This window comes from Copidosoma floridanum, unplaced genomic scaffold, assembly GCF_036245765.1.
Source record: "Copidosoma floridanum isolate Cflo_tuat_1 unplaced genomic scaffold, Cflo_Japanese_pri ptg000014l, whole genome shotgun sequence".
Taxonomy (NCBI): domain Eukaryota; kingdom Metazoa; phylum Arthropoda; class Insecta; order Hymenoptera; family Encyrtidae; genus Copidosoma; species Copidosoma floridanum.
In genome coordinates, this window is record NW_028321891.1 from 2,782,835 (window position 1) to 2,810,820 (window position 27,986).

The 27,986-nt window shown below is 39.2% G+C and overlaps 1 protein-coding gene across 2 annotated transcripts in view; it reads left to right on the plus strand.

The window, feature by feature from the left end:
- Window positions 1-277: 277 nt before the first annotated feature.
- Window positions 278-27,986, plus strand: part of LOC106638246 (ATP-binding cassette sub-family G member 1) — a 28,149-nt gene continuing 440 nt past the window's right edge. The window contains exons 1-9 of one of the 2 annotated variants that reach the window (XM_014351328.2): window positions 278-613; window positions 14,810-15,218; window positions 23,127-23,244; window positions 25,245-25,440; window positions 26,538-26,685; window positions 26,754-26,993; window positions 27,093-27,215; window positions 27,303-27,602; window positions 27,684-27,940. In XM_014351328.2, the coding sequence (XP_014206814.2) occupies window positions 14,984-15,218; window positions 23,127-23,244; window positions 25,245-25,440; window positions 26,538-26,685; window positions 26,754-26,993; window positions 27,093-27,215; window positions 27,303-27,602; window positions 27,684-27,940 (1,617 nt within the window). In that variant the 5' untranslated portion in view covers window positions 278-613; window positions 14,810-14,983. Of the gene's footprint in view, window positions 614-11,865; window positions 12,109-14,809; window positions 15,219-23,126; window positions 23,245-25,244; window positions 25,441-26,537; window positions 26,686-26,753; window positions 26,994-27,092; window positions 27,216-27,302; window positions 27,603-27,683; window positions 27,941-27,986 lie in introns of those variants that run through there. The other variant, XM_014351326.2, reaches the window with a different exon arrangement.

Sequence of the window (27,986 nt, forward strand, 5' to 3'; positions counted from 1 at the left end):
TTAAGTCGTTCCGGAAAAAAGCACAAATGATTATCAAGTAATTTTTTTTTTCTCGATGGAAAACCCTTAAAAGTTTGGAAAAAAATCTCCAACGGTACTTACGGGAAAGTCAGACGAGAATATACACACACGCAGTGCCGATCGAAACGTTGGGGCGTTAGAAAAGGAAAAGCAGCTAACGGCGCCGCGACGCGCGCATGCGGCCAATGCGTTACTCTCGACTCGCGGATAAGAGAAAGAAAGAGAGTCGGCGGCGCAGTCATCTCCGGGACTTTGTTCATGACAGTTACATTATAGGGTCGGCAACCTTTCTAGCCTAGCCTTTTTTTGTCTGTATGTACTCCGATGTGCGCGAAAGCTACGCCCATTTGTCTTATTTTTCTCCAATAGTACTTGTAAACCCTTTGTAAAATTATTCGTTATCGTCGCAATGAAGCTGCGTTTCATCGTTAACGAGGAGTATCAGAATCACGGTTGTTTTCCCTGCCTATACGTGCGCTAAACTATACTGGGGGAGGCGTAACGCGACGTACACATAAACACAGAGAGATATACCTTGGATACCGACTGATACGACAGCTGACACTGCTGGTCTTTCCGATCTTCGACTGAAGTAAGCCATGCATTTTTTTTTTGCAACTATTTTGCCGCAGCTTTTTTTTTCACGCGACAATTTCGAGTGAAAGTACAATTCAATGGTTTTTGTAACCGGAGACTGACAAAAACGCGCGTGTGTTATTCGCGTTTTTGCTTTGGCTCGCTTTTTCTCTCTCGGTTAACTGGGTCACTGGCCCATTGAAGACCGGTGAGCAATGCAGGGCCGGTGGTGTTCCGTTAGTGCAGCTGTCAGCCTATGATATACTTATTGTACTATATTTTGTGGGTAACCCTTTTTTTTTCTCTTCTAATCGAAGAATAACAAATGTCTCAAGTTTTGCTTGTTAACAAAATTAATGGTGTTCAATAATTTTTTTTTATACATGTGCACATGTTTCTATCGGCTCCAAATCACGTGATTGCGTTTCATCGATCGAGGAATTTTTTAAATATTGACCTAAGAAACCATGGTTTGTTATCTATAGGTGATGCTGCGAATTTTCTCAACTAAGGCTGTGTATACATGGAGTCTTGAACTTCCAGGACCAGCCATAAGCCCGTGTGAGTGCGAGTGAGAAGCAAGAACATATACTCTCTTTTTCGCACTCGCACAAGCATATGGGTGGTCCTAGTTATAATATAATATGCAGCCTTAGAGTTTAAGAAATGGGGGTTTTTTTTTTCAAAACTGCCGTGGTATTCCAATTCCTCTTTCCAACACAATAACATGGTTAAATGATTATGTAATTTTAATAATTCCATTTGTCATCTCAATGATTTAAAACTATCATTTCCATCGACGAGTTATTTCCAAAAACAATTTCAACAAAGAACCGCTCGTGCATTTATTCTTCCACACACAGTGATCCATCCACATTCGTATATAACGTATCTACATGTTTCACATTGACCGTTCAACTGTACACTTACCAAGTTTTTCCATGTTGTCTTTTGATTATCCGTGACCGCGCACAATTAAATTGATCGACAACATCGTGTTGCGTTTACTCTGTAACAACGGAAAATGTTCGATATCGCGCTTCAATGATTTACGACGAATCCATTTATCGTTGCAGCAATAACTTGTTCTTCAATGACTCGTACGTCTCGAATGGACCGAGTTCCATTGATTAATCAATTAACGCCATGTGTGTGTGTGTGTGTGTGTGTGTGTGTACATCACTTTTCAAGGCCGCGATAACCACTTGTAAGAATATTCTTATAATATTATTAATTACCACGAGGAGAGAGAAAAGTATGAAACGAGTTGCATCTGATTCTTGATTCCGAAATTTGAAAATTAAAAAGTTTTGCACGGCGAAAGTGTACGGTACTATGTGTACGTGGTTTGTTTTTTTTTTTTTTCGTTTCGCGCGAGTGTGTTACGGCGGGACGACGCCAAGGGGCGGGAGAGCAAAGAGGCAGGAGAAAGTCGATACTTACGCGCGCAAAAAAAAAGCTGTAAAAAAATTTTTGAAGAAAGCGTCGCTCTTTTTGCACTGGATTCGCGCGAGTGCGTTTGTCGACAGTTACGAGGGTATGTGTGATACAGTAATAGTTTTTCGTTTGATTTTTCGGTCAAAGGGATGTATATATCTGAACTAAAGACATTAGAGCTCATCGCTACAATTTGCTCATATACTCATACACGCGAGGTTATATATACATCATCTATAAATGTATTGAATAAAAAAATTAAAAAAAAAAAAATTCATACGAATGTAAATTCGTTACATTGGTGGCCGTTAAATTTGAGTGAAACTCGGACCCGTCACCAACAACCAAGCGATGCATCAGAGACGGCGCCTACATGTATATACCGATGAAAAGTAAAAGTATGGCCCGAGGCCTCATACGTATAATAAACGCACACACGGAGATGGACATAAACTCGAACATCCACTGCATAATTATACTTATATGTATACAAATCAAGCGTAACTGAAATAATGGCAAAATTGCACTTTCGTCGTTTATTGCCGTTACAGAATTCTTCATATCGGACATAAAGGCGTTAATAGCTCTTTCTAATTTTTATTCGCATGTACATGAAATGTACGTTCTCAAAAGTGCTTGAACGGAAAGTGCGTAATATCGAGAATCAAACTTGCGACAAGTGCACTCAACAGTTAACAAAAATGCTTTCAAAATTGGCATTGAAATTGTAAAAAAAAAAAAAAAAAAAAAAAAAGCGATTCCATCTTTGTTGTTATCAGAAATGTTTTTAGCCGTTGCGAAACGTATAGGTACGTATTATAATGTACTAATGCATTGTCGCATGTCACGCCAGTTGAAAAACAGGTTTTTTCTCACTGAGTATGGATTCGAAAAAAACGTACATCCTAATGCGCTTCAATGACACTTTGTATACACATATTTAAAATAACTACACCAAGTCGATTGAGCACAGGGGCCGCGTGAAAAGTTTTATAACCAGGTGGGTGAATGTTATTATTTTCTTTTTTATTGCACTAACTGTAATTTTTTTTTTTTTTTTTTTTTCTTTAGTCCTGCAATACGGAGTGTTAACCCTGCGCGTTGCGCATACTTGAGGACTTGGTGCTTTCAAAGTCTGCTGTCAAGGTTTCAACGATGCATTTTTTCCTTTAATTCTGATAATCGACAAAATTGAACAACAATTCTTTGGTTTGATTTTAATTATAGCAGGAAAAAAAGTACCATCGAAAAAATGAAGGAGTTAACACTTAATGCGTCAAATGTAATTACGTGCACTACTCGTTGCGGGTTTTATGTTGCCACGAAAACAGTGCAAAGTGGCAATTCATTTATATGACCTATAAAATTTCTTTTTGCAAAAATTACGCTCATATTCCTCATGACGTGCAAAGGATTGAAGCTAAACCTATTAGCCGTATCTGTATTTTCTTAATTTAAATTAGTTATAAATCGCCGTAGAGTTCAAAATGAATATTCGGTTTTTTAAGAGTTAGCAAGTTTATCTGGTTCATTGGTCTTTGGAAAAAAAAAGTATTTACTAATAACATTTTTATTTATTTAGATCAAGAAGTAAATACTACGCCTGAAATTAACAAAGACAATCGTTTTTAATGAAAACAGTGATATACAATTCCTACTTTGAAGTGCAAACACGTAACTGTAGTTAAAATAAAGTTAATGGAAGGTTAAAAATAAAGTTTTTTACTAAATAGCTAATTAATCGATTGAGTCATTGTACATTAAGAAATTTCAGTCACTGATAAAGTAAGAGTGACCAACGATATAAATATAAGTATAATGACATGCATGTAATACTATTAATTTAATATTTGAAAAATACAACTCAATGATTTATTAACAAGCTTTTTTAGAAAAATAGTTGCTCAAATGGTCTTTAAGGGGCCGCTCTCCTAGTCGGGAGCTAAAATTTCGATGAAATAATTGTTAAAGAACGAAAGCATTATTTCTTCTATTGCACCGCGATTATACAAAAACTGCAACCTCAGCCGTATAAAAATTCTCCCTGCCTTTATTACACAAAACTGCTGTTGTCTCAAAATCTGTCCAAAGCTCGTCCGGCATACCGAGTGTTGGCAAAAATAAAAAAATGAAGCCAAAGATTTTCTCGCTTACCCTCGACACAGCTCGTCATGTAATACATCGTATGCGGCTCTTCCATCAGCTACACGTGTACACCAACACGCGAGATCTCGCGAGCCAACTTCGAGATCTTTCGTTTCAACCTACTTAAAGATTTCGAAAGTTATAGGCAAGAGGCTTGCGCTCCGCGCTGCTCTTTCATCGTTTGCGGACGTATAGGTATGTTGTACAAGCGAACGCAAAGGAGGAGAGAACAAAAAAAGCCACTGTTCGAGCTGACTGTGCTAATGATGATTAATAAATCTATTGAAAAAAATAATTGAGAACGATGGAAAGGAAGATTTTTTATACCTATATACCTACTTTAGCTGGGGCTTATGTTTTCTTATGACACTCAGAGTGACTCACCCTACTGAATTAGACTTTTTCATTAGAGGCGTCATACAAACATAAAATATTACTTATGCCTGTACCTGGTTACTATAATGTTTGCTCGATTATTTAATTATAAGCATTTTCAAAACAAATAGTATTATTTTGATATCCATTAACATTTTTTAGTTACAAAAATGATTTTTTTAATATTTTTTTTTTTTTTTTAATTTTGTAGCGCACAACGGGCCGAGCGAATAATAATTCAGTGTCGGCGGTTAATTGAAAAATTTTTTTGTAAGAATTCGTCACTGCGAAAAGTCGTCATTGCGTTGCTCAACGTGCCAAATATGCGAGTGCGCGTGCGATAAAAATATGCGTGCGCGTGCACATTAAACATCGAAATTTTTGCGTCTATTTGTTCATTCTTTTATATTTCACTCTATTTCCCATCTCTGCCACTAACTCGAAAGTTACGCAATTTAATTACTACATATACATGACTTGAAATTTTACTATTTGCATGGGAAACGTACTCAAATCTGCGCCGAGATTTTGATGATCGTTTTTCGAAACCAAAAAATAATTTTACTCAGAATAATCGCATTGTTTCTCATCGTAAACTCTTATAAAAGAGCTATGCATTTGAATTGACAAATCTGGTCCACTTCGCTTGGCACTCTGTAAGAATAAAGAAACCTTTTTTTTAATAAAATAAATTTTTAAAAAAGGGCAAGACACTTTTACTGGTATAAGACAACGTAAGTATAATTAACAAAGATCCAAGGCCTACCAAATTAAAAATTTTATGTGAGTTACCGAACTAATACACAAATTAGATACAGTTAATGTATTTTCCTACATAAAATATTATGTAGGGGATATTTTTATTATAATTATTTTTCAACATAATTTTGTTACTTCGTGTCTAAAATAATTTTGAACGATGCATTACCACCCCATGTGCACAAGAAAATATATTATGCGAAAGTCACGAGTTGACGTGCTCATGCGACATGTGACCACTGTACCGTTCGTTCTTTGATTCACCAACTGAACGTGGACATGCCGTTTTTGGGGACTATAACTGCTTGGACAGGAATCAAGTGTGACGGATGTGCGAAATTTTCTTTTTAGCGCGTGCAGTTGTCAATCGTGAAAGTCTACCGACGAGTCAAACATTTTTTACTCGTTGCGAGCGAATTAGTGAGGAATGAGGAAGAAAAAAAAAAATTTTTACGAGTCGAGTCAGTTTTATGTTTCTATAAAGAAAAAAAGCTCGCAAAGAACAATGTTTCACAATATTAAACCTCATGAATTTTTAATCTCACTTCTAGCGAGGAAAGCACATTTTTGTTCTTGATTCACTTGAGGTTATTTGTATGATTCAATAAAAAAGGGCCAAATGCCATTCGTAGAATTAGTCTCTTTTTTTCTACATTGGGACAAACGTGCCCCTATATTTAACTGCTGTTTGTATTCTACGATCGACTCACCGCGTTTCAAAGATGCCCAATCGGATGGTCAAATTATAATTTTCGAATTGTACATGTATACCGTGGCAGAAAAAAATCAAAATATCCTCGAATGGCTAAAAAATTTAAAATAGTTAGACCCCTCCGATTCGATGCAATTGGTAGCCGAAACACGTGTGCAAAATGACATTTTCAAGTTAATTTAAAAGGACACACGCTTCGAGGGCAAACCACTGTACAAGCATGTATATTCTATAAAGCACGACCTCTATGCGCCTCGATCGAGAGAGGATTTATTTTATCAGAATTTGTTTAATTCTTTCATCTTCTCTCTGGGTTTTACAAAAAGTCATGTAAATTTTTCAAGATGATAAAATAATTCTTTGTTGATTCCATTATTTTCCAATACCTTACTTCTGTTAACGAAACACCCAAGAAAAAAAATTTTGTTTCGTTTATCTAGGAAAAGGTAAAATCGATTACAAATATCTGCAAACTCTAACGTGATTACAAAATCAACGTAGGCCAGCGCGTAAAGAATAATTACATTAATTACAATAGCGTCAGTATTTTGCTCTCCGCTCCGGCGCTGCTCCTTTCGAAATTGCGCAACGCCTTTTAATAAGTCGTCGATCTAGCTGTACTCGACCTTGACGTAAAAAGTTATGTCTTATAAACATACACGTGCAACCATACGAAAGAAATTCAAAGCGCGTTTCTTCGCATGTATGATGGATATTTTGTGTGATGCGGAAGTACCAGTGAGTTTCAGAAGGTATTTATGACAGGCAAAGACTTTTATTGTACACTTTTTGTGCCATCGAGTTTTTTTTTTTTTTTTTTTTACTGCGTTAACTTTAGTTGGAGGGCACGTATTTACCATATTAATACTGCACCATGTCGTAGGTGCGGGTGTGATATAAGTCCATTGTCTTTTGGAAATTTTTTTTTACCAATAGTTTCGGAGATGCACATTTAAACTGAAAAGCGATCCCTCATTAGGTTCATAATTATATATACTAATCTCGTCCAATGTACACAATATCGGATAAAACATTTGTGTGGGCCGAGTACAAATGTTTTGCGTAAGAAAATACCCCAAGTTGCAATGTAGAAGTATAATAATTGGTGTGGCTTGGCAAATTCACACAAAGGATTTAACCACGTGATTATGAAGATTTAGGACCTTTCGTATTGGAATTCCGGCGACTTTTATTGCGGCTCCTGGAATTCACAGGCAAAGAAGAGGAAACGCGAAATGTTTGACGTTAATGACGCGTCAGCTGTTATCTCACGTTCAGCCGTCGACTTTGACACTTTGCCATCGGTCAACTTCATTATTATTCCACGTTTTTTCAGTTCATTACGTATACGCGCGAGATTGTGATCTGAATATATGTTAACCTCATTTTAAAAGCACTTGAAATTTTTTTTTTTTTTTTTTTTGTAAGTACCTTTTTTTCCTGAATCAGTAGGAAAAAAAAAAAAAAAATTATTTTAGTCGAAAATGTTAAAGTGCATAAATATACCACCATATTATTGCATTATTATTAAAAAAATATAGCAAATATAAATCCTGACTTGATTCTGGCATAATACGTGACATTGTCTTTTTTTGTTGTCTTGAATATTTGACATTTATTTAAAGTAAACATTAAACTATGATTATCAACATAAAATTTTAATCGCGGCTACAATTAATGTTCTCGAAATTTTGTGACCTCACAGCCGTTGGGCACAAGTGCTCCCTTAACATTCAGTAGTAGCTCGGCACCAACACAAGACGCGCGTGTAAGTACGCGAGTTTTACTTTCAATATTATTTTAGGAATGTGGAAGCAGATTTGTTTATTAAAAAAATAAAAGCACAAAACAAGATAAAGTCGATGATATAATAATAAACTTTCCTTAGTTATGACTGCCAATAGTGCTTATTTAAAACGTTACTCAATGAAAACATTAGCTCATTTAAATTCATGGGCATTATTATTTCTTAAAAACGTGATATTTATTAATAGTCTAGAAAATTGTGTGAACGAGAAAAATTCAATAAATATTTATTCTAGTGAGACTTTATCATACATATATAAACTCTTATTTGAAGCCTCGTGTCAACGAGGTTGCGTCTAGTTTTAAATCTTACATCGTATGGAACAATTTGCGTTAAAATTTTTTTTTCGTTCACGAAGATCTATCGTGTAATTGATGGATCTCATTCACGGTGAAATTTTTTTTTTTTTTTTTTGTAAAAAATTTAGGTAATATTCGTCGTCTTGCACATGGACGTAGAGAAACACGTTTATGGCTGTCCAGAAAAATTCAACTAAGTAACAAATGCAAGTAGTAAGAATATGCTGCAACGAACGAGTATGTAAATAAAAGAGGCAATTAAAATGTTTAGGAAAGTTTACTATTATATCATCGACTTTATCTTGTTTTGTGCTTTGATAATGCGTTGGTTTGCACAAAAAATTTACATCTGTTAGCCTTTCAAATAATTGACTGTTTATGTGTTTATTATTCATTTACATGTGGGTTTTTTTAAACTGATCATACAATTTTAATTTATTTAAAAAAAATTTTTTTTTTAAATTTTTTTATTCGACAATAGAGATTTTTTAAAACGTTTTCGGTAAGTTTTTGTTGCGAATGGTTTTAAAAATCATTATCGATTTAAAGTTAAATTAATAATATTTAAAAACTCAAGGTGTGAAGAATTCAAGTAAGAGGTGTATTTACTCGAGATCAAAGTCTGGCTGCTGCGTTGGCAGAATTTTTTCAAAATCGTTAATTACGCAAAGGCGCAAGTACACAGATAACTGCGCTCGGCTCTAGTTAACTACAACTATGAGCTCATCGTCTTATTTCTCGATAAAAATTATTATCAAATTTTTTTTCTCTCATCAACGTAAAGATTTTCACTCGTTGTTTATGAACGTCTGTCGGACGAGAAAGCTGATTGATTAAAAAAAAAAAAAAAAAAAAAAAAAAAAACATCAATGTTTTTGCAACAAATGATGACAAAGCAAACGCTGCCCACCAAAAACTCGAGCGTACACGTGCATGCGACTCGTAGTGTGCGGAAGGATGTGCAAGATCGTTGACCCTCGCACACGTGCGTTTGGTCACGTAGGCCCTTCCGCTCAAAACGCGAAAGTCCTCTTCTCCCCCTTCACTGTGGAAATCAGAGATGCTGATAAAAAGAGGTTCTTCTTAGGCGACTCGGCTAACTCGTTTTCCACGGAGACAATGAAATTTCGAACAAAATTAAGTACGTTGCGCGACAATCAAGATTTATTGCGCTTTTTCGCAGCTGCAAAAAATAAGCAGAATGAGCGATGTCGGATTTTTAGATATCAGAATCTCTCGAAAGAGGAAAGAGGAGAAAGGAGGGGGGGGGGGTAAATGAGAGAAAAAGGCGATAAACGCGGGAGCAGAGGTCAGAAAAGTTTCTGAGCGCGCATACGTGCGTTGTCGTGGGTTCTCGAAAAAATTGCGATCTCGAGAAACGAATTTCCCCGCACGCGAACTCACGTTTTTCCGGTTGTGGCAATTTTTTGTATACATCAATCGGACACTCGTGATACGTTGCGAAACTTTAAATTTTACCGAGTTTGCAAGCAACCGTTTAGCGAAAAATCCTCTGTACATTTTTTTTATCGATGCGTAAAAAAATCAAATGTCAATATTTACGATTTTAGTGCGAACCAATGGCATTTGCAACACATCGCCTTTTTCTATATCGCATAATCAAACTTGGGTACAGGTAGTTGTTTCAATTTTTTGAAGTGTTATTTTTTGTCTGAAAATAATTCTGTTTATGGTAAAAAAAAAAAAAATGTTTTTCACTTCTGCCATAATATATTTCTTAGCAAACATTTTCCAGCTAAAACAATGTAGTACACATGAGAGAAAAAATAACTTAAAAAACAAACGCTTGACAATAAATGTTGGTGTACAAAATAAACTGCACTTATCTGTCGGAACCGCATTTTCTACATATTATGCTGAAAATAGTGACGAATAAAAAAATATACCGTAAAAAAGAAAAAAAGAAATTTTTTTCATGTACGATAATTCATAATATATAATCGAGCCAAGGTGTAAAAAATGTGTTTACAAAGGAAAAATCAACAGTTGATTGCGCATTAGAAGATTAGAAAATTTTACGCTAATCAAACGGAGATGAGCAATGCAACTCGCGGTCGCCGTCACGGAATTATGTCACGCACTCAATTCAACGCCAAAGATTTCGCAATAACATTATGTTACCGCGACCGGGTACAAGATAACGCGCCGCATTGTCAAGGTTCGTCAATTACATAGGAGACTATTGCACATTGCATCGTCGTATACACAAAGAGAAAAAGTCCAGTTGTCGTCATATCGCAATGTGTACTACACCACGGCGTTCGATGTGCTCACTTGTGCGACAACGTGAAATAAAGAGCGATTTATCAACGACGCGCGCGTGTGAGTCACTTCCCGACCTAACGCATCTCTCAAGCTTTGTTTGCCGAACGATGACAAAAAAAAGAGTTACCAAAATTTCTGGGCTAAAATCATTAACTGGTATATATCATTCCATCGTCCATACATGGACCAAATTTTTACCATTTCATTGCCGGACAGAAATTACCACTGTGCAATCAGTAAAAATTACTGTTTATAATAACAAAAATTTATTTAACAATGGATAAAAATCTCTGTACGACAGAGTAGTATGAATTTGGGGTGTCACTGTGGCACAATAATTTTCATAATTATTTTCTCTCAATGGACCTACGAAAAAAGTACAACTGTCCGTAGGACCGATAAGAAGCGATTAAAGACTCACTAGTTAAGTACATGTCAACGACTTACATTTTAGAGAGGTTTTTTCCTTTGAAAAATTCAGGCAAAAAAACTCTTGAAGGGGCATCATTGGTCCTTCAGCGCGCACATATCTGTATGGTCGCAGTAAAATCTACAAATACTGTTGTCCACGTGAACTTTTACAACGAGGTAACTGCGAGCACATAATGAAAATTTAATACACGGTAAGTATATCTCAAAAGGAAGAAGGAAAAAAAAAAAAAAAAAAAACATAATCGCGATGCACCTGACGATTAAGTATAAGCTCGAGCAGTTTACAATACACTGTGTGCACGCGGAGAAAAATAATTGAGGAGTCAAAGCACGTGCTGGTCTTTATTGTTGTTATTATTATTGTTATCATTTTTGTTTCTATACTTTGGAGCTTTTTTTTTTTTTTCTTTGTCGTGTGTTTTGTTTTTCTCTCTTTCCGTATATGAATTATCGGGAACACACACACACACCATCAATGTTGTGTCATATGTACGAGTAACAATGCATACGATAAATTTTTTTTTTTTTCCACGAGTCATAACATATTTTATTGTCACCAGAAGCGCGGTAGGTATATCTTTCAGCACGAGCGAATCGTGAAAATCGAGCACGTGAGATAAAGAAAAAAAAGAAAAAAATGTCAATCGACTCGGTGAGCGTTGGATACACCTAGTTTCGCACGGATTGTTATGCGGCATATTGGAGCAACGGTAAAACCCAATCTACGAAAACCCATTCGGTCACAACACCTCCTCTGCGTGATATTACACGTGTAGCACCGATGTATAGTAAACAGCAATTTTTTTTTTTTTTTTTTTTTTTTTTTTCAATTCATCGCGAGTCTCTGTTCTTAAACTTCACGTGCAAAGTTACGTCGAGCTGCAGCGGCAAAGCGTTATCGCAGACACACACACACACACAAGTCCCGCAGCAGCTGCACACACATAGCGAGCAAAGAGCGCGTAACTTAAAGTCGCGCGGGGCGCAGCGGCCAGAGAGTAAAAGACTCACCGTCGTCTCGGGCGCCCAGTGCCTCCGCGAGCGCCGACTCCTTCAGTTCGTTCTCGGAGCTCCGCTGGCCCGCTTCGCAAAACGAGGGCGCCTCCGCGGACTGTGTATTTCCCCCCCCCCCTTCGTTCCAACGAAAAAGTCCGCACTTTGGTACCCACCAAAAGTTTACTTACGCTTTCAGTCTCCGTGTTTCGTTAAGTCGTGACTTTTGCAAGCTCCCTTCGCTGGATCGGCTTCGGAGTTCAGAGGTGAGTCTTTTGCATCCGTTCCCACACACGAACCTTCATTATACCCACTTGCTCTCGTAAAATATACTTTATTCATACCGTTTACTCGTTCCCCGTACCCTGCAAATTTAATTTAATTTATTCCCAACGCTCGAGGTACGGTGAAAACATCGAAATCGGCAATAAAACAATAGAAAAAAAAAAAGAATCAATTTGCCACCGTTTGTGAATCACGTGAAAAAGCGTCACGCGTATATAAAAATTAAGCTCGCATCCTCGTCATATCACGTAGGTACATCCCCAATCGAGTTCATGTTTAAAGACGTCATGTGCACAATACACGTATACATATGTATATAATGCACAGTCATGTATAAAAGGTGGACGCTCGAGTCAACAAACACACACACACGCGCGCGCACGCATATGTTTTACAACAAATAACGCTGCTGCGGCGAACGACGTCCGTATCGATCGTTTGATTTTATTCGCCGAGCGTGCAAGCGCCCGAATGAATGTACACTACTTTTCTTCTCCGAGTTTTCAAAGTATATTTTGTCTTCTGCGTGTTCGTAGGTATATATGCTCGTGTGTACGTGCTTTTGTAACGGCGAACGTTTGAAGGTGACCCGCAATCACTGCAAGCTCCCTATAAAACCGAAAAAACCGTTTTTTTTTTTTTCTTTTCCCGTTCTCTTTTTGGCCATCGCGCTCGTTGTAGTGCGCCATGATTACGCAACTTATCGATACAGGTATAATGTGTGTCGATATTACAATAGCGACGATGCACGCGTTGCTTACCTCCGTTTGTATCTATATAATATGCTCCTCCGAGCGAAAATGCAAGCGCAGTACTTGTGCACGATACACTTACCGGTGTAATCACGCCTTTTGTTTTGCGGTACCATATAAATATACACTCGTTACGTTTACATTGCATATCGAGTGACCGATTTGGGGAAGAAAATTGACAAAAAAGCTTGAACGGAAGATCACCGATGTCTTACACACTGCAGTACTTTTTTCTTTTGTACACGCATGGGTGCGCGGTCTAGTGATTTTCCGAGAAACTCGAAAATCGATCGGCTCGATTAATGTATTGCTGCGCGCTTGAAATCGATTTTTTTTTTTTTAATCCGCACCTACGGATCGTCGTGTACTTTGGTACGTATACTCGAAACAAACGCGGCTTGCTGTTCCTTGTTAGTTCGTGCGCCTACTACCTTGGATGCGAGGTTGATTTTTCTCTCTTTCTCTCTCTCTTTTGCACGTATAAATATTTTTTTAATCGAGAAAACGTAAAACATGCACATGAACTATCATCGCGGCGATGCTTTCGGAGCGACGCAGTGCGAGCAAACAACAAAAATCAAAATAACAGCAGTGCCGAATTTTTCGGCGCAAAAACAAGCGCGTATACCTAATGCACGCATGAAAATCGGCATCGGCAAAACACAACGAAGCATAGATAACGAGTGTATAGTCTTTTCCCGGGGCCAATGAACTCTCTTGTCCTGTGATTTAAGTCTTTCCAATTAGAAACGGCGTAATCAGGGGACATTCTCGCGGAAATTTTTTTTTAAAGCTTTCGTGGGACTCGCGGAAGAAAAAAATCGGTTACTCGCCATACGCGTGCCTCGCGCCCTTGAAGCTCTCGTCATTCACTCTCTTCTTCGATAAAAGCCCCGAGAGACAGTCGGACGAGCAAATCTTGGTGCAGCGCGCGTGGAAACGCAGATTTCGCTGCTTATCTGTCTGTTTTTTCGCCGTCATATTTGGCAGAAGATTGTTTTATTTGACTCTCCGAGCACGCGCGACACGTAAATTTCTGGTGTATATATATATGTATGCGCCCGTAAGATGGACACCGGGAAACGCCGTGCGCGCAATCATTACCTCCGAGTGTCGACTTGTCTTTTTTTTTTCTTTTTTTTTTTTTTTTTTCTTTCTTGTGTGGTATCTGACGCAAAGTTGGAATTTTTGCGTGACGCGGAGTTGCACGCTTGTTTACTCGCTTTCTCCGTCTGACTGTTACAGATAAGCCCGAAGTTCCTTGTATATGGGTCATTTTGCGAAAACCGGCTCATTTCGAAGGCTAAGATATAGACACAAAGGGGGTTTTTCATTTTTCTAACAATTTTTTTTTTCTTTTATTGTTTTTTTTTTCAAAAAAATGAGTTTTAATTTTTTTGGTCCCATTGGAACTGCAATAAAATTTTTTTTCAATATTTTCGTTATGGGGTAGCGTTACACGGGCTCGGAGAAAATCCTTTTATCCACATCATGCACATATACCAGTTACATTTTTGGCGAAAGTATTACTTTTGTCATATTCCGGGGCCATTATTTAAACAGCGTGGTAGTCTTTTTTTGGTTTTCTAAAATGTATCAAAGTAATGCTAACATTGATGACTTTTGAAAATTACTATTAATTATTTAAAAGAAGTTTTTAAAACCAAAACTCTGTAAATGGCCTTTTCAATTGATTAGGAGACATGGGAAATGTTTCTGTTTTTTACAAAATGTCCCGTGTACAATACTGGCGCTGATAGCACTGACATTTGGGCGTCTGTGTCTCGAACGTGGCACATCGATAAAATTGTAACGCGTCACGCGTACATATATATGCAAGCTCTTGAGTGATGCGTATGTGACAGAGAAAAAAATTTAAATGGCCACTCGAACCTCTGGCGTATCCGTAACAGTTGTTTTACCATTTCAGGTAGAATAGCAGATAAAGCGCATCCAGCCCCACCATGGAACTTTGTACCTGATCTCTGCACGACCCTCTGGTGACGAGCAAAGCTCCCGATCCGCACACAGAATTTGAAGTGGTTTTTTCGCTTTCTTCGACCGAACCTCTCGATTCCGAGGCGAAAAAAAGGGTTTTGCGAAGATGTCGGGAAACGGAGCCTACTGTTCGCCGTCGCGCTCGTCGTTGAGCTGCTGTCAGGTCGAGAACAGCAGCCAAAACGACGTGAACGAGGTGTGCGCCAACGGCAATGCGCAGCTCAACAACAACTATTTTGTGCAGGAGAAGCACCAGTTTCCCAAGAGGCCGGAGGTGGATCTGCAGTTTCGGGACATCACCTACCGCGTCAGATCGTGGAACCTCAAGACTCTCAAGCCAGGTTGGTTTTTTTCCCTTTTCCTTTCGCCTTTTTTTTTTTTTTTTTTTTTTTCATCGGTGCAGTTTCATTTGTTGGAATAACAGTAAAATGAGGATCGGTAACAGTAAAGGCGTCGGAGCAGTTACCTTGACATGCGGTCGTTAAGCAAACCGTAAGTGGGGAACAAAAAGCCTAACGATGCGTATACGACGGAGGCAATGGGTATATTTTTTTTTCTTCCAAACGAGGAGGAGGTGAAAAAAAAAATTACGGAGTTTAGTGGGCAGTAAAATTAGCACCGCTTTTTTATGAACTCACGCGTTGGATAATTTTAGCACCGTGTGTCATACAACGGTATCTATGTTTATACTGGAGGCCAAAAAAATGGGATCCAAGATTAAGTTTGAAAGTAATTTTTTTACGAGCAAACGGTATTGTTTCCTCGTGTACCGAAATTTCGGTGAAGATATGAAGAAAACACGGGTCGTGTGACTAATCGTTGAATCAGCTTTTTCTTCCCTTCGTCGTCGCGTCCATTGCGTTTCCTCTGGTACAAGCCCGAAAACCAGTTCCTGTTTCATACGAAGGCTCGCTCTTTCGCTTCGGTTTCACTTCGAGCGGCTCAGTTGGGCTTTTTGTTCACTGTGAACTACTTTCCTCGCGTTTTCAACTAAGAATTTTTTTTTTTTTTTTTTGCAATTAGTCGAAGCACATCGCAAGCGATGACGGGTTCATCGAGTGAATCGATTGTTGATGGGCGATGGGTTGAATGTGTAATGATTTTACTACAAAGTGCGTGGAAAAATCGTTCAAAATTCCAAACACCAGAAAAGTGTAAAAGTATAAATTGCCGATGATTCTTATGAAAAAAAAAAAAATCTCAAAAGAAAAAGGAAATTAATACCAAGTGAAAGTGTCTTGTGCAAAAATAAATAGTAACCAAGGCTTGTTTTTTTTTTCTCGAGAAATATTCGCGTGAGGTTATCGAATTTCGCCCTATTGTATATTCATGAGCAAAATTGTGTCAAAAGTACATGGGAGCAGTCTTAATTTGTGTTACGCGCTATCATAATACACGTTGTTATGCAACATTTGTATTCAGTACGAATGACGAAATCGAGCGTGTAATAGGCAAAAAGTGATAGGCTATAAACTGTGCCGCAGGACCGGTTTCTCTCACGTGAGTTACAGCCTGTCAATTTACACGCGGCATTAAAATGTTTGACCACGATAATCGGGGTACACACACTTTTTTCGTTTTGAATATTTTTTTCTCGATCGCACGCGGTCTTATTTAAAATAACTTGGAAAAAATGAGATAACATTTTCTGACGTAGGTACACACATACGAGTTTATCGAGTTATTTTCCCGGTCGAAGCGAACTTTGAAAAAAACTTCCACAGTGTCCATCACCTGAATCCGCGAGCGCGTTTTCATCAAATGCATATAACGTTCAGTAGAGAAAGTAAAGGTAGGAGGTTGTGAGAAAAAAAAAAAATGCAAGAACCCTTTTTTCTTAAGGCAGTCTCTATTGTAACGATTTGTTGTTTGGCACTGTCGTATGTACATCACTCGATCTTCCCACGTATTTATCTGATACATCGTCTCATTGAAATGTTTGGCGGTGATGCATCTACATGCGATGGAGAGAGGAGATAGGCGTCTTTTTCGTATTTATATAAGAAAAAAAAAAAGGAGCGAATTTCGTTACACACTCATCACTTTGCGCGACGCAGCGACGAAATGAAAACGATCGGGCTCGGAATGGTCAATGCGATGCTCGCTTTTAACAGATTCTATTTGAACTCTTATAGAAAAGTGCTCCCTAAACTATGAGAATCGCATGGAATGCCCCTTATCGCGTTGTTAAAATGTTCCCATTCATTTTTTGCTCTTCCGCGTACACTCACCTTAGCAAATCTCGCGTCAATCAAAAACGATCGTCACCAAAATCGAGTCCTTTGATTTTTTAACACACACGCACACAAACTCGCCTTATGACGGGCTCGCGCATCCACTTCTCGGCGTCATTGAGTATACACATAACATATATATACGTACGTATCAGCTGTACACGTAGTCGGCTGTACTTATGGTTTATTCATCCAATCGCCAAAGACGAAGAAACAACAAGTATAAGTGTATAGAGAGGCCTTGCCATTGTCTCGGCAGCGGAAGCGTGAGAATTTTCGGCCTGTAAGTATATAGTCCACTCGGTACACGTAACCAAGCGCAACTCTTGCCGCTCTCCTCTCTCCAGCAGTCTGTGGAAAAATATTTTTTAGTTCTATACTCGATGGAAGATTCGCTCGTTATTTTTCGCTGTTTGCCGTACAAAGAGAACATTTCATTTTACATACTGTATCCGATACATACGTTTACTGGACACGTGATTAAAAAAAAAAAAACAAGTTCATACGTGCGAGTAATCCACTGTTCAACGCAAAAGAACATACCAACTCGACGGCAGGTAAATCACCGCTCTGTCAAACAATTACACTTTTCTCCTGATTGAAATTTCAGCGCAAAAGCAAAATCATCCAATTGCGTGTTTATGTAGGTGTACTTATTGACCCGCGCGCACAGGACGATTTTACGCACAAGCGCGACCATAATCTTCTTTTTTGTTTTCTCCTCGAGATGCATCAGGTAATATAGTAATTCGATGATCAAATGCGATCAACAAGAGCTACACATGGAGAAAAAGAGTCAAAGGCGTAATTATGGGTATTAAAAAAAATATAATTCAACGCTATTGTGTGCATGATGTTACGCGCGCGCGCCTACACTTGCGTCACTGCAGTGGCGTCTCCCACATGTGGGTATGATGTTGTCAATATCTATATATAATTTTTGAATGATTCACTGCTCGATCATCGAGTTTACGCACGATACAACATGTGTGTATGCTCCTCTTGAAGCGTGTCTGCGATTTTGTAGTTTTGAAGAACCAAAGTAAGAAATTGAGTCTTCGGGAAAACGCGACTTGAGACTCGATACAGGATCCCGAGCACTACATCATCTCTCACGTGTCAGCGTCAATTAATTCTTACCGACAGCGATGACTATAATCGCCGTCTAAAAACACGATTCTATCTCTATTATTATACATTTTCAAAACTTCCATTGTACATACCCGACCAGTTCTTTGTCTCGGGTTTTTTCACATCTCATCATCATCGTCTTTACTTTTGTTCCCAACGAGCGAGAGGATGGACTTTGATATCACGTTTCGTTTAACAATTGATTGCCCACAGGGGAATGCAAGTTTTTTTTTTTTTTTTTTTTTTTTTTTTTTTTTTTTTTTTTTTTTTTTTTTTTTTTTTAGGAATAGCCACAATTACGTCGTTTCTGATGCGCACATTGGCAACAATAAATGCACTCATCATTACCGACACGAGGATGTTCCAAGAAGTGTCTCTGGAGAGTGTCAGTTTGACGAGTACATCCATTCGAGCTATTGAGACGTGTCGCGTAAAAAGTTCGGATTCTCTGATTTTCCTTCTGCGTGTCGCGTGCGAGAAAAAAAAATCAAAGGTTACACACGCAAGCTCAAGCAAGCTTATCTTTGTAATTTCTTCTTTTTTTTCACGATCCTTCTTCACCGCGGTGACGAGTCTTTTTTTGCTCTTCTGTCGTTCGTTTCACTTAAATCAAAATTTTTTGCCGTTTTTATAAAGAAAAAAAAAAAAGAACCAGTAGCACTTTGGTTTACACGAGTACCTGCATGCATTACCTGTTGTTTCCTGGTGAACACACGATGTGTGACTTTCAGCGCGTTGTCAAAGTTTGGTTGGCGTTTTCACTCGAGGACGAAACAAAACGAGGATGTTGAAATCTTGACTTATCGCGATCCTTGATTTATTTTATTGGTGTCTCGAGAGTTTTCCCTACATCACCTCCTGAAAGGAAAAAAAAAAAAAAATATACATATTATCTTTATAAGCTATCAACTCTGAATTGTCGGTTGTAACATATTATTGACTTTATTCATAAGAAGGAAATTAAAACTTTTTGCGCAGTTTTGCAGTATTTTTATTTAAAATGCAGCTGAAAGCTTTTGCCGCAGTTACGCCATTGTCAAAGGTTCTATTGTGTCAATATTGATAATATCAAAGGATTATTTACATATTCAGAACTTTTTTTTTATTTTTCATTGAGAACAGTTTAAAGCTTTTCGGTAAATTTCGTCACAATAATCATCCGATATCATACACATTTTTCATCCAAGAAATGCGCGTGTGAGCCATGATGTTCCATAAAACTTCAAATCAGAGGATTTATTCTCAATGCTTTATTCAGATAGAACTATTTGTTAAAAAAACATTGACGTAACATTACAATGGCTGCACAACTAAGGCTTTTTATTTGTCTCCGATGAAGACGCGAGCCCAAGCTATTATTGCGCGTAAGTTCAAAGCGAGCTGTATGCAGTAAGGTAATCGGCTTTCTTTCCATTCGAAAAGCATAAGTACAGACATTGTGTACCACGAAGGCGGTAAAAAAAAAAAAAAAAAAAAAAAATCGAAGGATTCTGCCGGAGTCGGTATCGCGCTTTGAGAAGCGTTGGTCATTATACTTTTCCATGAACGAGAGAAAAGTTATCTTTCACTTTTTTTTTTTTTTTCCCCAACTGTTGCACATGTCTGCAAGCTTTTTAAATGCCTCGGCTAATTAGTCATACGAGCGATAGGGTGTAAGGTTTTCTCTCTCCCTCGCGCGTGAATGCACTTTGTCGATTCATTTTTTATGCTCGTGTATTATCGAACCGAGGCCCCGAGACATCAATCGCAGTCAAGTGCCAGAGGATTCCAAAGGCACAGCGAGTCTTGCGTGCTGGATAAGGATTTGCGGAAATAAATCTTATGGGGTTACAAATGAATAATAATACGGATATCCTGTCGATGGTATCTGTTTTGTGTGGAAATGATTGAATTTTTTCTTCTTTCACTACTGATTACCATATTACGTGATTTTTTTTTCTTACCTCCTTGTATACATTTGCATTTAATTTGTTTGTTTTTATCACACATTATAGATGTTATGGAAACAAATACAATATTATCAATACGTACATTTTTCTCAATATCAGCATAGTAGTTTCAACTACTTTGTATTTTCAAGGAAAATAAAAAGAAAAAGTTAGCATCAGCAGAGTATCATGCACTTGAGTCTACGAAAGTATCTAATACAATTTCAAAAAATTATACAATATTAAGAGTTAGGATTGTAGTTTATTTTTTTTTCAAAGCGATAAACAAAAGTTTAAAAAAGCTTTTATAATAATTCATCCGTATCTTGAAATGGTTTTTGCCGCCAAATTTTGTTCACGTTTTAGCTACAGTTTGGTCAATGCACGTCCACGCGCAAAAGATTCCTTAGCGTCATAACCCTGAGATTACAAAATCCAATGCACTTGCGCCAAGTTGTGGTATCACATCGCAGTATGCATCACCATTTAATTAAGACTTTTAAACAACAGCTTACAATCAAAGCGTTTGATTTTCGCTTTTTTTTTTTTTTTTTTTTTTTTTTCTGCCTCAACAAAAGTAATATCTAATCGCTGTCTGCTGCGTTGCACTTGCGTCAAAGTCGGGGGATTCACCGAAATTCATTGTTGCGATTGCTTACACCGAGCGACGAGTTATCGACAGAAAAGTCACTCGTCGAGTCGGTTTTAACGCAATTTTTTCAATCATCGATGCTCATTAAATTGTAACGAAAAATTTGTAATCATCATCGCAAGTCATACGAAACTGTAATTGAAAATCATCGAGTACTTTTTTTTCGTACTACAATTATTGATTTCGATTAAAAATGTATTTTTTCTCGATAAAACTGAAAATCCATATCAAAAGTGGCCGGCAAACAAAACGATCGATCAAAAGTCATTAATCGCAACGTGCGAAGCATGAAAAGGCCGATCGCTTCTTCTGATGGTTATTTTCAGAGCTGCACCGATCGCAGCAATTACTCGCCCCAACGAACCTTCATCCCAACCCATTGCCAATCAAGGCTGGAAGTCATTCCAGACTGATCGAAACAATAACTCATTTTTGGCCTGTCCAAACCAAACCAAGTAAAATCGATGTCAATCATGAAAAGACGCATCGCGTAGGTATCAACAAAGTACGTGTGTACTAGACCACACACGTGCTCCTGCAAAAATATAACACAAACTTTTCCACCCTCGAGTGTCATAACGACACGCATAAGTGCATAGCTCTACGCTCGTAAGTGTGAGTGCGTGTAACGAGTGACCGCAATTGATAAGCCCGTCTTGTGACCTTGACCTTTTCTCTCTCGGCTTATCACCGTACTCGATGCGTACTAGTAAGCTTCTTTTTCTTAGATATGGATGGACTTTTTTTGATTTTTCTACTACAGCTCGTGGTGTAAGTAGTATATATACTTTCGCAAGATATTCGAGCCAAAGCAATGTCAAAACTGACGCCCAATTGCGATGATTTTTTTCATATTTTCGCAATGACCAATCCACACAATCCAGTAAGTTGTCACGATGACCTTGTTTTTGGAACATCCACGTGTCCATAGCGAGTAGTTTTTTTTCGTTGACATCCAGTTACACGTACTCCGAAGATATTATGCCGCACGCGACCTTCTTCCTACAGCTTGCCACACTCTGCCTTCGTAGTATGCAACGTACGAGTCGAAATTCACCGAGTCCGGCAAATTCTTTAAGCGCGCGTAAAAAAAAGCCAGCAGCCGCTCGATACGGTAAACAGTTCCATCCTCTCCCGATAAGCTCGATTACTCAATCGTCGCGGAGTCACCCTTGAGGGCGGGAAAAAACAAGATCGCGGGATCGTTGCGCTCGGCTCAAGGCCCTCTCACTGTCGGTCGTTGTCCGCGCGAGAAAAATCTTCGTTGGCGTGGTTTTTTTTTTTTTTTTTTTTTTTCTTGTCTATACTTATCTTCTCAAAAAGTTCCTTTAATCGCGGAACGAGGGAAACTTCGACGTATATACAGATGCAAGCGTTTCTCGCGTTACGTTCTTATCGGAGCATAGTCGACACGCGCTGGTGTGGTGATCAATGTCCTATTTTTTTTTTTATTCGTCTTAAAGTATCGTGCAATGGGTATGACAATAATTTTTGAGTACAAGCCCATAGATGTATACATGTGCCATGAGTATATGAAGTTCAATTATCTTCGTGGAGGACAGACCCGCAGTGCACGTGCGAAATGTGTTTTTCAAAGGCACTCGCTCGAGAATACCACCAACCGAGAATTGTGTTTGACGAATCACGCACATTTTTCGCGCTTTTTTTTCTGTCACATCCTTCAACTCGCGGCTTTTGCAGTACCACCAAATCGACATCAGCCGTGGCGATCGTTGCAAACGCGCTTGTGTATACGGAAGTACACAAGTACAAGTATACGCTATTGTGGGCAAAAGAAGGAAACGATAATTAGCGATGACTAATGTAGTCGATGTAAGCGATCGTCGTTGCGTGAGAGGAAACAAAAATAACTAAAAGGATTGAACTTGAGCGAAGATAAAATGATGGTTGCAGTGTACGTATATACACACGCGTTGATATACGCGGATTTTTGTGCAGAAAAAAAGAAAGAAAAAAAAAACGACTTTGAAGTTCAACGGAAGTGACAGAGGTATCGCAAGCCATTGCCGGCGTCTGAAAATCTATACATGTCAAATATACGTGACTCGCGAGTTTATTTTTATTTTCGAGAGGCGTCGGTTTAAAATACAGATCGTCAAACGACAAGAATAGATCGATCCTTGTATCACTAACCTTCGATCTTTTTCGTTGCGAGCACCCCGGCGCTCCTTGGAAAAAGGAATTTCGGAATATTTTTGACGCTATGAGAAAACAAAAAAAAAAAAAAAAAAAAGAGTAGCTGATATATTGATGAATTAAGTATGCGATCGTTAATTTTTGCAGCTACGAAGGAGATCCTGCACGGCGTGAGCGGAGAATTCCGGGCCGGCGAGCTCACGGCGATCATGGGCCCGTCGGGCGCTGGCAAGTCTACTCTCCTCAACGTGATGGCCGGATTTACGTAAGTGTCTAAAACTTTTCCCCCCTTTTTTTTCTGCTCCTCTCGTGATTTTTCTACAATAAATTGGAGAAATTTTCGTTAGAGCTGCAAAGATGATTTTTTTTTTTTTTTTCTTGCTGTATTTACATTGATCGAATCAATCGAGAAAAAACCCGTATTTTCTCACCTGTACGTAAGAAAAAAAAAATTAAAATTTCAGTATAGAGACAGCTGTTTTTACGTCGCACGCTTTATTGACGCAAAAAGTGTAGAAGACGTGTCTTAAGCTATACTCATCGGGAAAGATCTCCGTGAACTCTCATTACTCCGCAATAGTGCAATCAATTAAGATTTTTTTCTACCTCGGTAATAAAAATACCAACCGTCACCTGCAAACAAGTAATCGCACGTGTGATGATTAAATACTCGTTAGTACGAAAAAAAGACCTTACAGCCCACTTTGCGTAGAAAGTATGCGTTTTCCGAATCTCTTAATCGAAAAAGCCCTCGCTTACTCGCGAGCGAGAAATAAAGATAAAATCGTCGCAAAAAGCTAAAACAGAGATCGTCGTCTAGATGCGAAATCTGACACCGGACTATTAATATCTCATTAGCTCGTTCGGTGAAGTATTAAAACACCATTTTTCTACAGCACTGGTGTATACCAGTTTGCCTTGGAAAGCAACCAAGTCTTTCTTTTTTTTTTTTTCTTTCTTTTATTTCTCGACCATTTAGTTTACACGGGGATGCGGTCAGTCCGTACGGTTGTGGTGACCTATATTTTTGCGAAATTTACCGCTAAGTCGAGAGAAACTTTCCTTTTTCATGGCACACTGATGTTATTGCATCGTAGACTCCAAAGTGGAGTATACAATTAAAATTGCGTTTTATCACATTTTTATGCTGTACACATTTGACTTTTACCGATTCACCAATTGTAGCGGGGTCCGAGAGGTTGAAAATTTCCAACGTTTCTAGGAAAGAAGAAAAAACTAGTATGGAAATTAATTGAATTAACAGCGCATTCGTCGGAAAATTTTCTTTGGGGGCTCCATTAGAAGTGTAATGCACAAAAATGACATTTAGTAGTTCTGCTTTAAATAATTTCACATGCACGTACAACACTTTTCATTGAGCAATACATTACACGCAGGTGATAGGGAAATCCAGCATTTTTTATTTACATTTCAATAAATAAATTTTTTTTTTTTTTTTTTCCACCACGAATGGCACATTGTTCGCGACTCACTTAATTGTTCTCCAAAACATTTTCAGCCGACTAATTTTCACGTAAGCCATTTCATTGCTGTCAATAGAATCGTGACTCGGGGAAATTCTCGAGCGTATCCAGTAAAAAAAAAAAAAAAAATCTAAAAGTGAACTTGGTCTTCTTGAACAACTGTTTCCAACGTCCGCAGTGACGGACAATAAAAACGAAAAATCACTTCTTTCCTTCTCCACTCGTGTCCGACGACTCGGTCTTATTCAATATTCGCGTGATGCAAAAAAACAGCAGGAAAGATGTTTCTTAAACCAAAGTAGGTAGGTATATAGGTTGGACGTACGAGTAGTGAAAAAAAAAAAAAAAAAAAAAAAAAAAAAAAAAAAAAAAAAAAAAAAAAATCGTCATCCAACGACGTACACGCAAATACTCTCCTCGAGTTGATTTCTCGTACTCATCGCGAAACCCGGCACTACATGACCTGATCAGATTTTCGTTTACACCGAGCGATCGGATGGAAATCGGTTTTCACTTTTCTCGGACACTTTTTCTCCTTCCTCCTTGTATTCCGTATACGCAACTTATTGACCGCCGCTGCTGGCAATCGCTGAAAAAACACAGCCAAGTTGCGACACGCGGAGAAATCAACACCACATAAATCGGAGAACCGCGTGATGCCGGACGATCATCGACTCGTGCCCCAATGGGGGGGGGTCATATACAGGAGAAAATAGTTTAGATGCACACTCTATATATACAGATGATATACATAATCTGATGGATCGCTTCGATGTGACAGGGTACAAGGTATGGGTGGCGAGATCCTCGTGAACGGAAAGACGAGGACGGCCAACAGCCAGAGCTGGCGACGCACCTCCTGCTACATCCAGCAGTACTCGCTGCAACGCACCAAACTCACGGTCGGCGAGGCGATGACCCTCGCGGCCCATCTTAAGCTTGGCTCTAGCATCAGTTCCGGCATCAAGCACACGCAGGTTTGTTTGTTTTTTTTTTTTGTACGCTTCTACATCGGTACGTGAGTTGCATTCGGCCTTGGAACTACGATTACTTTAGCACTGCACTTTTCATCTCGAAATTGAGGACTTTAACGGCTTTATCGTAGATGCATGGATTTTCACTGGTTTGACTTTGGGGCAATAATTAAAAATACTCGAGCCTTAATCGGTATTTTGTGTACGACATGGCGTATGTATATAACGCGAGGCCCCACAGTTGCAGAGGCAGACAGTGATACAAACTGCCGATTCAAGAAATTTTTATCGGCCATGAATGTTTCGTGAGCGACAACAAATTTTAATTTCACCGCAAATCTTGCGAGGATAAGTACTGCCGTCGTTGGCCAATTCAAAATGCTCCGCTTGACGCAATAATTGTAAACCGTATGTACGTAATTAGACCGATTTCTCGCAAACTCTCGGAACAATTGAGAAATATGGCATGCGCGTGCGCGGCTCTGTTGCAACGGCCTGTTTACCATTTTTTTTTATCATCGAGGAAAAATATACTTAATGTTTAAGCTTTTTTTTTTTTTCATTTTTCGTCTGATGGTTTTGAGGTTGAATTTTTATTGGGCCTTGGGTGCGTAGGTAAACGAGATTCTCCGGAAAAAAATCGTGAAATTCGAAACAATTTGCTTAGGAAATTATGACGTTTTGAAGAAAAAAAAAAAAAAAAAAAAAAAAAAAAAAAAAACAAAAAAAAAACAAAAGAATGAAATCGCCGTACGTATGAATAAAAGTGCAGTTACAAGATCACGAGCGTTCATTGAAACTTTCGCTGATAACGCGCCGATGCAACATTCGGATTTTTCACTTGTTTCATGTGCGCGTTTACAATGTCCATTTCTCAAGCGCGATGCGATTGCGAATCGAGGAAAATTATTGTTTTTTCCGACGTCAATTGGTTTTTACTTCGACGATATCATAGTGACCCTCGCCTAGAAACGGCTTTTTGATAACAATAAAAAAAAAAAATACACAGACAAAAAAAGTAAAGTTTTTTGATAAGCCTTTACTAGTTTCCACAGTTCAATCGAGCCATTGCATAACTTAACGATGCATATGTGTTTCAGGTCTTGGAGCTGCTCGAAATTTTAGGATTAAGTCACTGTTACGACACGCTGTGCGGCAAATTATCCGGGGGCCAGAAAAAACGGCTCGACGTCGCTCTCGAGCTGCTCAGCAATCCTTCAGTATTATTCCTCGACGAACCCACGACAGGTATATATTAGAAAATCTCCGTCATACCGATTTTCCCGATGATCACACGCCGATCTCCGCGCTTTCAGGTCTCGACTCGGCGTCTTGCAGCCAATGCATAGCCCTTCTGCGACGACTTGCCCGCATCGAGCGTCGCACGGTAGTCTGCACGATCCACCAGCCCAGTGCCCTCCAGTTCGAGATGTTCGACTCGCTGTACGCCCTCGCCGCTGGACACTGCATCTACAACGGCCCCGTCGGCGGTCTCCTGCCGCACTTTAACTCCCTCGGCGTGCACTGCCCCCCTTACCACAATCCTGCCGATTTTCGTAAGTTGTTTTATTCCTTTTCTTTTTTTTTTTTTTTCCCCTCACTGTAAATTACAAACGACAGACGCTTACATGGACTCCCTCTCTTTGCACTCGTAGTTTTGGAAGTGGCGATCGGCGATTACGGGATCACGACCGACAAACTGATCGCGGCGGTGGACAAGTGCAACGAGAACCAGAAGACGATCGCCCCGCCCATCAAGCCGCTCCTGGATTCCAAACGTAAGCCTATAAGCACAGAACCGCTTCTGTTATGGATTCGAACGCGAGTGAAAACTAAAAAAAAAAATACCCACGTGTATCTTACAGCTAAAAAAGTCGATAGCAGCGAGGAAGACGACCAGCTGAGCAAAGAGGAGCCACCCCCGGTGCCCGCGAGCTTCTTGTACCAGTGCTACCTGCTGTACAAGCGCCAACTGATGAGCCTGAAGCGCGACTACTTCCTACTGGCGGTCCGGTTGATGTGTCACCTGCTGATCGGTATAATATTCGGTTACCTATACATGGGCAGCGGCTACCGGGCGAACGGCGTGCTCGCCAACTACGTATACCTGTACGGCTCGCTGCTGCTCCTCGTCTACACCGGCAAAATGGCAGTGACGCTGGCCTGTGAGTGAACAACCATCGACACGCGCCCTTCAACCGTTCGGTTATTTAAAATTTTTCTTTCTTCTTTTTTTTTTCCTCCAGTTCCACTGGAGATGCAGATACTGTCGAGGGAGCACTTCAACCGCTGGTACAGGCTGGCGCCCTACTACATAAGCATGCTCCTTATCGAGGTCCCGTTCCAGGCTGCCTGCGCGGCCACGTACCTCGCGGTCAGTTACTGGCTCACCGGCCAGCCCCTCGAGGCCGAGAGGATATTCATGTTCATGATCGTGAGCATCGCGGCGAGCTTGTGCGCCCAGGCGTGGGGCTTCTTCATCGGCGCGACCACTCCGGTCAAGGTAATTTTGGTGCTTCCACCAAACTGGAAGCGGATTTTTTTTTGTG